General features: G+C 36.1%; 1 protein-coding gene across 1 annotated transcript; it reads right to left on the reverse strand.

Annotated features, from left to right (window-relative positions):
• Positions 1-884: 884 nt before the first annotated feature.
• fgg (fibrinogen gamma chain) lies at positions 885-10142 on the reverse strand. The gene is made up of 9 exons (NM_213054.1): positions 10047-10142; positions 9910-9963; positions 9209-9392; positions 7262-7346; positions 7019-7149; positions 5699-5832; positions 5396-5580; positions 3527-3804; positions 885-1315 (listed from the first exon to the last, which is right to left on the reverse strand). The coding sequence occupies exons 1-9, from the start codon at positions 10104-10106 to the stop codon at positions 1131-1133; spliced, it is 1296 nt and encodes a 431-aa protein (NP_998219.1). The 5' UTR covers positions 10107-10142; the 3' UTR covers positions 885-1130.
• Between the last annotated feature and the right edge of the window lie 24 nt (positions 10143-10166).

Consider the following 10166-nt stretch of genomic DNA (forward strand, 5'->3'; position numbering starts at 1 on the left):
AATAATGTTTACAAATGTACATTGGAAAAAAAACTAAATCATTACTTGTGTCCTACTTTTGACATGATTGTCATAAAATCAAAGAGAAAACGCTGTCCAGCGTTTCATTATAAGATTGATTGTCTTCATGTTGATATGAAAGCAAGAACAAAAACTATCACTTCTCATCCGTCTACATGAATGAAGAAATGTATTGTGGGTAAAATACAAGGGCACTGTGTTTCCTGTGTTGAAATAACTGACTGTATTGATTGATGCAGCACAGATGATGAAATCCTCTTACATAAAGAATTTGGAGTGCTGCCTGATCACCCCACAGCACTGTTCTGGGGGCAATATCCATATTACTGACCATTTGCTCCACTACTCCTACACAGTGTTTAACACAGACACAAAACAACAAACACTGATACACTCCCACGCTTGTGCTTTTTATAGGATGGATGATAATGCGTTGGTCTCACTTATTAAAGTGTCCCTGTAGTGTAACAATTCATTTATCTAAAGAGAAACATTATTTAAGCCTACTAACTGAAATGCATGCAAGTAATTATTCTAGTAAATACAAAAAACATGTAACAAGGACACCTTAAAATAATATTACCTAAATAAAGTATAAGTAAAACTAATTATATTATTTTTTTCATGTGTTTTTTTATAGTGTGCTACCCTAAAAATTAGGCTACCACATGACTATGTTCATAATTAGAGTTACTGTTGATGTTAGTGTCAATTGTTTGTAATTATGCACAATTAACATGAACTGTGGAACAATAACTTAAATAATGTTCTTCAATTATTGATCTATCATTCATTTGTAATAGTTTGTTATACACCTACATCAGTGTCATGGTTTAGCAAAGAGGACTACAGAATACCTTTCATTAACAAAAGACAGAGAACTTTATTTATTGACAGATGCAATGCTAGAACAGTTGAATTTGAATTGAGTTGATCAAATTTAAAAACATGACCATCGGGACTTGCGTATGAATCTTTTACTGACTTAATTTGTGTAAAATGAGAAATATCAGACAGACGTTTACCTTGCCCACATCCCATGCCTTTCAACATTAGTGTCACAAAAACAGAATGATAGCTCAGAACAGGACAATCTTCAGGCAAGTTGTTTAAATGTCTCCAATACCTCCGAACTGCTTGGAACCACTTTCTTGGCCTCCAGTGGCACCAATTCTGTTGATGGGAATGATCTTCATGGTGGTTTCCTTCAGAGAATACCAGCGACTGTGCCATGTGGCCCAGATGATGCCGTTGTCATATCCGGACTCTGCGTCCTTCTCTGTGTATTTGCCACCTGTGAGGACAGAAACCATACGTCAAGAGATTCCTGCATTTATAATATGTGACCCTGGAGCACAAAACCATTCCTATATGTCAATTTCTGCATGTAGTTTACGTCTTCTCCGTGTTTGCGTTGGATGCTCAGTTTTCCCCAACAGTTCAAACACGTGATATAGGTGAGTTGGATAAACTAAACTGGCCAAAGTGTGTGAATGGGAGAGTGAGTAGGTGCTTCAGAGGTTGTACTCTCAGTTCTATGTTGTGGTAACAAAGGCGTTGCTGTGTAAAACAATTGCTAGAGTAATTGGAGGTTCATTCTGCTGTGGCGACCCCTGATGAAGCAGGGAATAAGCCGAAAGAAAGTGACATCACATCAAAGCTGATTAAATAGGTGTTCTATAGATGCGTACATTGTGAAGATAGGACAATATTAACTAGATATTCCAATCCACATTGAAAAATATCTCTGGCCCACAAAATTAGCTTTTGCTTGGCCCACATGCCGCAGTGAATTATGGTACATGACTGGACCAAGTCTGGCCAAATATGGACCATATCTGGTCTGAGCCTGACCTGGGCCATATATGTTGGTGTGTCCTGACTGCAATGAAATTAATAAACACAAAATCATTGCATTTTCTCAAAGCAACCTGATTGGTAGACTTTTTTTCCCCTTTATTTGAAAATAATAGAAATGTATTTTAAATGTGGGTCACGATAGGCCAAACATACATGGCCCACATATCAATTATTAACATCTGGGCCAAATAATATATTTTACATCTGGCCTAAGTATTGTGTGCCACCTTAAAGATGGTAGCACCTCTGCTAAAGCGGAGCCATGTTTGGCCCACATGCTGTATGGCAGTGCCGGATGAATGCCTGCTGTGCCAGATTTATGCCAAATCTGGGCCAGAATTCTTTGCTACCTGGCAATTTTTGGAAATCTACTATCTGAGAAAAAAATTTAAATACTGAAAAATGTGCCTTTAAAGTTGTTCAAATTAAGTTCAAGCACAGTTTTATTGGCTATAAGTGCCTACATATTTGGGAAACTGCAAATGTGTGCCGTGGCATACATCTGGCTGCATTTTGTTTGGTATGACGCCACCAACAACTTCTGTTCCTCTTCATGTTACCTCTGATAGGCTACCTAGCTTTTTTCGGTTGTGATCAGTTTGCTTGGTAGCTCTCCTTGTATGGTGTCAAAATTAATCGGCAAAGGACGATTCCAGAAACCAGCTAAAACAAAGCCAAAAAAATTAAATAAATTCGCAAGCTAATATATTATGCATGACAACCAGCCTACTGGCTTCTTGTAGACGAGTGTAACAATGACACGTAAATGGCATGTAAAATGAGTAAAGTGGCTCAGTGATGTATTTGAGATTTGCAAAAAATGTAAACAATATCCTCAGGTGGATTTATGAGAAATGCCATGGATGAGATAACGCGGCCCAGTAACCAATTTAAGATACATGGCAGATTTGTAAAAACAAAAACTACAAACACTTATTTCCAATGAGCCTGGGTTTTAACATTAAGTTCTTAACAATGCACATTACTAGGGCCACACAGAATCTGGGCATGCAGAATTCCGCAGATTTATAACCCATCACTGAGTCTATGTATTTACTTGTGTAAATGTGTGTAAATTTATATTTATTTTTATATATTTTATTTTAAATTCATTTCACTAATATTATTGCGGTTTAATAATATTAAAATGTTCATATGATTAATTTACAATACAGCTTTTAAAGTAATATTTTCTGTCTTTAAGTAGATATATTAATATATGAGCCTTGCTTTGTTTACCAAATAAGTGGATCCAATTGGATTTGTATTATAAACATTAAATAAAAGTTAAAAATGAATAATTTTTTATTTCAAATATCAAGTTTTTAGTTACGATAGTCCTAAAATCAATCCACAAAATTTTTTCTTACAAAATTCTCTGCAGAAATAGCAAAAAATATTCCGTCTGGCCCTATTACAAATTACAAAATGATTTTTGATATGTTTACAGTTGGAAATCTACACCAAATATTGAAGCAACATGATTGGTATAAAGTAAATATCTATCAATTTGACCAATACAATGTATTTTTAGATATTATTCCTGTGCAACATAAGACTGGTTTTGTGCTCTAGAGTGGCACATTGGCTTGAGGTAGATTTTTTTAATGCGAGACCATCTCCTGTGATGTCTACAATGGTTTACCCTGATAGTATTTTCCATTGAGGTGAGCAGCATGGCAGCGGTTCATCCACCAACCAGACCCATCCTGCTGAGCACAGTGTCCCTGGAACTTGTCGTTGTCTCTGTCAACTGTACTGAACTGCATGCCATTGTGAGACGTGTAGAATTTATCACTGGGATCGTCACCAAAGTCGTAACCATCAAAGGCATCGCCAGCATCTCCGCCAAAGTAATAAGCGTATGTCAAGCGGTAAGCATCAACTTCTGGTCCAAGTTTGAAAGTGGCATAGTCTGCATATCTGAGAAAGTAAGACACATTTATAACACAATCCATTGAATATTGAGTGCTCTAATGCTCAGCAGCATGTTTGATCTGGCTGAGGAGGTCATGAAATGTTACTTGGCAAAAATCAATTATGGCAGAGCAAAGTCTTGTTTGACAACTGCAGATATTGAACACTTTTGGATTTTTTGTGGAATTCATTGGCAGTTCTTGCTTAGGTCTAACTATTATTGTAAATCCTAGAGCACACTGCTAGAGGTTATGTGTTTGATTCCCATGCAATGTATGAATTTATTAACACAATCTTTTATAATTAAACTGCTTAAACTGCTGTACTGAACTGTTATCCAATTCTTATGAATTTGTGTACATTTTCATATGATTTGCTCATAACCCAAGTGACAGTAATGTTTATGGTTGGTTTATCATGCTTTTTTTCTCTTCATTTTTTTTATTACAAAAATATTTATACAAAACATAAACAAAAATAGTTACATAGAAATGTTTGCCCTAAATTTAGAAGTGTTTAAAATACATCTTATAGATGTCTAAACATAGACATCTTGGCTAAAACAAGGCTAAATTTGAGCTGTCAGTTAAAATCTAGTTGACACCTTGCAGCAGTCAACAAATAATGACTGAATGGCACCAAAGGGATGAATGACAGCACTTTAAAAACATTAGTTTTCAGGAGTTCTCACTTAGATATACTTGACATTAATAGCAGATTTGGCATGCTGTCCTGGGGGAGAACCCTGAGCTCTGAGATAATTGAGCCCTAGGCTCCCGTCAGTCAATAAGCATTTAAGATCTAAGATCAGGTAGGTCTCGAGAGCTCCCCCTGGAAAAGGGAGGAAAAGGAGGAGATGGGGTGGAAGAGGGGATTCTTCAAAAATGAAGATAAGGCAGTAGAGTGAAATTCGGTCTTGTTGTAACCATGGATCAATCTGATTGGATTATAAGTGATTACAGATGGGAAGCCAGCCGTGACCAGTCATATCATACGCTTTATGGTTATGAATTGCATTATAAGACATTGACGGTGGTTCATTCAGCTGTAGCGAAGAAAATAAAAACCGAAACCGAAAATAAATATGTATATGTACCGTAAATAAATTTACCGAAAAAATAAATGTAGCGAAAGAAAATAAATGAATGAAGACCTTGATCTCTGTTGACTTTTGATGTTAAAAGAAAATTATTAAAGTGCTGGCAGTTTATTACCAGATTTTCAACCATAATTTACAACACCAATTCAGACAAAATGTCAATACAAGTCACCTTTTCAAACTTTTCATCATCAAAAGTTATTGGATAAAAGATCGAGCACTCATAATGTTATTCAAAATGATACATAAATGGCTTTTTTTTTAAAGTGTACACATGTGAAATCTGTGTAATTTCTTTATTTAATCACTTGTCTATTTTTTGATAAATGATAGATGTCTTATAGATTTATGCAACAGATTTATAGATTTATATAACAACATTTCTTGCTGGGAAATGTCTAACCTGTGCATAAATGTAATGAAATGCAATTGAGGAGCACCACTTGGAAGATTGAAGACCTAAAGCTATGTGTCAAATATGAAAAAGAAAGTTCTCACTTTTTGTTGCCTTCCCAATCGACCATCTCTATCCTCAGCACATAAGGCACGCTGGACTGAACTGACAGCAGATGTATCTTCTCATTTCCCAACCAGAACTCAGTCCTGTCATCGGGTGAGAGGTAACCAAAGCCTTCCTTATACTGGATCCAGTTTTTGCTGAAGTCAACGCTGCCATCCCGCCTCTGAGAAAAACATACATCAATAAAGAATCAATAAAGTTGTCTGTTAAAAGTTTGTTTTGTGCAGGTCATTTTTCGAAAGGAGTTTGTGTCACTGTGCATTTTCTGTTGTGTCTTATACCCTCTGAAGTACAGTCCATCCACGTCCAAAGCTGTCGATTTCACAGTAGACCAGGAACGCTTCAGGAGCTCTGGCTGGTTTCACATAATACAGCCCGCTGACCTTACCACCTTTGTTTGCAATGTCCTGACAATCTGGGCACATGACATACATAAGTTTTCTTATTATATACACTGTTAAGAGTGATTATTGACTTTACTTTAAAAATTGAGTAAACCCGTTTTAACTTGGAACTGTTAAGTTGATTTAACTTTCATTTTTTTTTTTATACGTAGTTATGCACATACAGTTGAAGTCAGAATTATTAGCCCCCCCTGAGTTATTAGCCCCCTGTTTATTTTTCCCCAATTTCTGTTTAACGGAGAGAATATTTTTTAAACTCATTTCTACACATAATAGTTTTAATAACTCATTTCTAATAACTCATTTATTTTATCTTTCCCATGACGACAGTAAATAATATTTTACTACATATTTTTCAAGGCACTTCTATACAGCTTAAAGTGACATTTAAAGGCTTAAAGTGACATTTAAAGGCTTAACTAGGTTAATTAAGTTAACTAGGCAGGATATGGGTAATTAGGCAAGTTATAAGACTTTATACCAGAACTTTAATATATTTATTATAAGACATTCTCCTAAAGAAAAAATGTTATCAGACATACTGTGAAAATGTCCTTGCTCTGTTAAACATCATTTGAGAAATATTTAAAAAAAGAAACAAAAATTCAAAAGGGGGGCTAATATTTCTGACTTCAACCGTATTTCATTTAAAAATTAAAGGCAAACTGTTTCGCTCTTATAAAAGTTCCATGAAACTAAAATAATCTATAATCTAGTTTACTCCAAAACAGTGACAAAATTTGTATTTAGAAGATATTAACCTGATATAAACATCAAAAGCTTGCAGTTTGTCACTTATACCTATAAATGGAATAACCCTTTTTTGACGTAACCTCATACTTCAGTTTCTCATCAAATCTTGACCAATCAAATGCTTTCTAGTATCTGACATGCCCCACCCCCTTCAAGAGGTCTTTCATTTGCTTTTCATTTGTTGCCCTTGAGCTCAAGCACTCTCACTGGAAGTGGTGTGAGATAACAAAATGCTCTTGTTTTTGAAGGGGAGGAGCAACTATACCCCACCCTCTATTCATATTTGAGATTACGTCAAACATCAAAAAATTGCACATTTCAAAGCACTTTATGGGTCCTTTAAGCAAAGTAAACTAATATATACTGTATATACTGTTTATATATAATTATTTATATATATACAATTGTCATAAACATGAATTTTGCTCAAGTTTAAATCTTTACCTTTGCCAGTGACTGTCTGAATCTCCACAGTGTCTTTGCAGGGCTCTTTGCACATTTGGTCCAGCTGCATAGACATCTGCTTTAAATCCGTTATTTTTTTCTCGTTAGCTTGAAGGACTGACTGCAGTTGACTGTGGAGAAATATGGAAATGTATATTTTAATGGAATAATATATTTTTACATCATGATTTTTAATTCACTTTTTTATACACTATAATATAGATGAGAAGGAAATTTGCTTACTATATTTGTTCTTCCTGAGCGAGAATGCTCTTCTCAAATCGTAGTATATCATCCAGCATATTTGAAGACTTTTTTATGTAAGTATCTGACAAAAAGATGGTAAAGAAAATTAAGGTTCACAGGTACTGAAAAATAACAAATTTGGTAAACGATAAAATGATTTTGTGGGGTGGCACGGTGGCTCAGTGGTAAGCACTAGTGAGTCCCTGTTGGACCAGCTGGGATTTCTGTGTGGAGTTTGCATGTTTGCATGGGTTTCCTCTGGGTGCTCCAGTTTCCCCAACAGTCCAAACATTTGTGGTATAGCTCAATTGGACAAAATAAATTGGCTATAGTGTGTATAAATTAATGTATGGGTGTTTCCCAGCACTAGGGATTCATGGGTTAGTGTACTTTTGCTGCTGGGTTGCGGCTGGAAAGGCGTCCGCCACATAAAATATATGCCAGAGTAATTGGCAGTTCATTCTACTGTGGCAACCCCTGATAAAACAGGGACTAAGCCGAAGGATAGTGAGTGAGAAATAAAATTCCAAGTAATTTACAGAAAAATGGCATGTTGTCCAACTAACCCCATTTTATTTATGAGTAAATAAAAATTAAATAATAAAAATAAATAAAGGTGAAGCGGTGTCACAGTAAGTGCTGTCGCCTCACAGCAAGAAGGTCGCTGGTTCAAGACTCGGCTAAGTCAGTTGGTGTTTCTGTGTGGAGTTTGCATGTTTTCTCTGCATTCGCGTTGGTTTCCTCCGGTTGCTCTGGTTTCCCCCACAGTGCAAAGTCATGTGGTACAGGTAAATTGAGTAAGCTAAATTGTCCGTAGTGTATGAGTGTGAATAAGTGTGTATGGATGTTTCCCAGAGATGGGTTGCATATGCTGGGTAAGGTTGCGGTTCATTCCGCTGTGGCGGCACCAGATTAATAAAGGGACTAAGCCAAAAAAAATTTATAAAAGAATGAAAATAAATAAAGTGAAAAATAAAAATAAATTAATAAAGATACCTGCTGATAATAAATAAGCACAAAGATACACAAACACATAGAGGCAGCACCTTCAACCTTGAGGTGGATGGGCTACAGCAGCAGACAACAACGGGTGCCACTCCTGTCAGCTAAGAACAGGAAACTGAGGCTACAATTCACACAGGTTCACTAAATTGGACAATAGAATATTGGAAATATGTTGCCTGATCTGATGAGTTTCGATTTCTGCTGCAACATTTAGATGGTAAACTCAGGATTTGGCATCAACCACATGAAAACATGGATCCATCCTGCCTTATATCAACGATTCAGGCTGCTGATGGTGGTGTAATGGTGTGACCACAGTGTACCCATCTTCTGATGGTTACTTCCAGCAGTATAACGCGTTGTCATAAAGCGCAAATCATCTCAGTCTGGTTTCTTGAACATGACAAGGAGTTCAAATGGACTCTACAGTCACTAGATCTCATTCCAATAGAGCACCTTTGGGATGTGGTGGAACAGGAGATTCGCATCATGAATGTGCAACTGACAAATCTGCATGATGTTATCATGTCAATATGGAACAAAATCTCTGAGCAATATTTCCAGTATATTTCCATATTTGCAGTACCTTGTTTCCAGTACCTTATTTTCAGAACCTTGTTGAACCTATGCCATGAAGGAATAAGGCAAAAGGGGGTCCAACGTGGGACTAGTAATGTGTACCTAATAAAGTGGCCGGTAAGTGTATACTGTATATATGTGGTGACTTCTGATAAATCAGGGACTGAGCCAAAGGAAAATGAATCAAGGAATGTGTTCGCGCATATGTGTGCAAATATACACATACATATTCATTTGTATAAATATTTGTTTAAGGCTTTAGACAAATGCAATTACCTCTGCCTGATGCTTACACCATATGGCAATTTTTATGACATTCAGGGCTTAAATAATATCATAATTAATGATAAATTGTGCTACCTGGTGATTGTTTTTGTGCTTGTGCTTCTGAATCTTTCAGGTAGACCACTTTGTCTTGAGCTCCTCTGGTGAGGTTGGCGATCTCTTCCAAATCCTGTTCCATATCATCCAGCTTTTTGTCCATATCAGGCTTGTACCTCTGCAAGTAATCAGCGACTCCACATGTTGTTGGACAGTATGTTCCCTGAAAAAGAGAGGAACCAAGTGTCAATCTTACTATCAAAATAAAATCGTACAAAAATCAGCGTCCCTTCAACTCATTTTGTTGATTATAACGTTATATCAATGCATCTACATTTCTAATTCTCATATGATTAGTACAGTAATGGGAGACTGGTAAATACTTATTTTAATTGGTTGACCTGTGCTTGCAAACTAATTATATCGTTACTTATAGTCAGTAGAATGTCTATAGGGAGATCATCACAATAGAAAGTCATAACAGAAATTGAAAAAACAGTAGAAACAGAAGAAAAAAAGTCAAACATATTTGGACCAAGTAGAGGGAGAGCAAAATGTGACATAATTTGTTATTTTTGGGTGAACTATCCCTTTAGGCAGACAGTCTACTAATACTTTAATGGCATTAATAAGTAAGGACATTATTTTGATGGTCCATTTGAACATCCTTTTGATATTAATTAAAGTGTTACAGAGTTTATTAGTTAAAACAATCCAAAACATAAAGAATTTGTACTTACAAACCCATCATTAGGGTTGCACAAATCATGTGATGGTGAGTAGTCTCCTCTTTGCTTAAAATAAATAAGGGAGATAAGAAAATGAGTAACAAAGACATTATAATGTTTTATAATAAAATATAATAACTGTCACTCACCGCTGATGTTAATGTGCACAGCAGCACAATGGAAGCAACCACATGCATGATCGAGCCCATGTCGGACCTGTCTGTGTGGTATACCCTTGAGATTGTGAGTTTCTGTTGACTGTTGCAGGA

Source organism: Danio rerio, chromosome 1, assembly GCF_052040795.2.
Source record: "Danio rerio strain M-AB ecotype USA chromosome 1, GRCz13ab, whole genome shotgun sequence".
In the NCBI taxonomy this organism is placed as follows: domain Eukaryota; kingdom Metazoa; phylum Chordata; class Actinopteri; order Cypriniformes; family Danionidae; genus Danio; species Danio rerio.

Bases quoted from the DNA above. Each gene is read 5' to 3' on its own strand.
- fgg (NM_213054.1), bottom strand. From the start codon at position 10,106: ATGGGCTCGATCATGCATGTGGTTGCTTCCATTGTGCTGCTGTGCACA. The intron at 7,150-7,261 runs GTAAGCAAATTT...ATTTCTCCACAG, and splicing joins GCTCAGGAAGAACAAATATA to TCAACTGCAGTCAGTCCTTC. The intron at 1,316-3,526 runs GTAAACCATTGT...CTGTCCTCACAG, and splicing joins CAATGGAAAATACTATCAGG to GTGGCAAATACACAGAGAAG.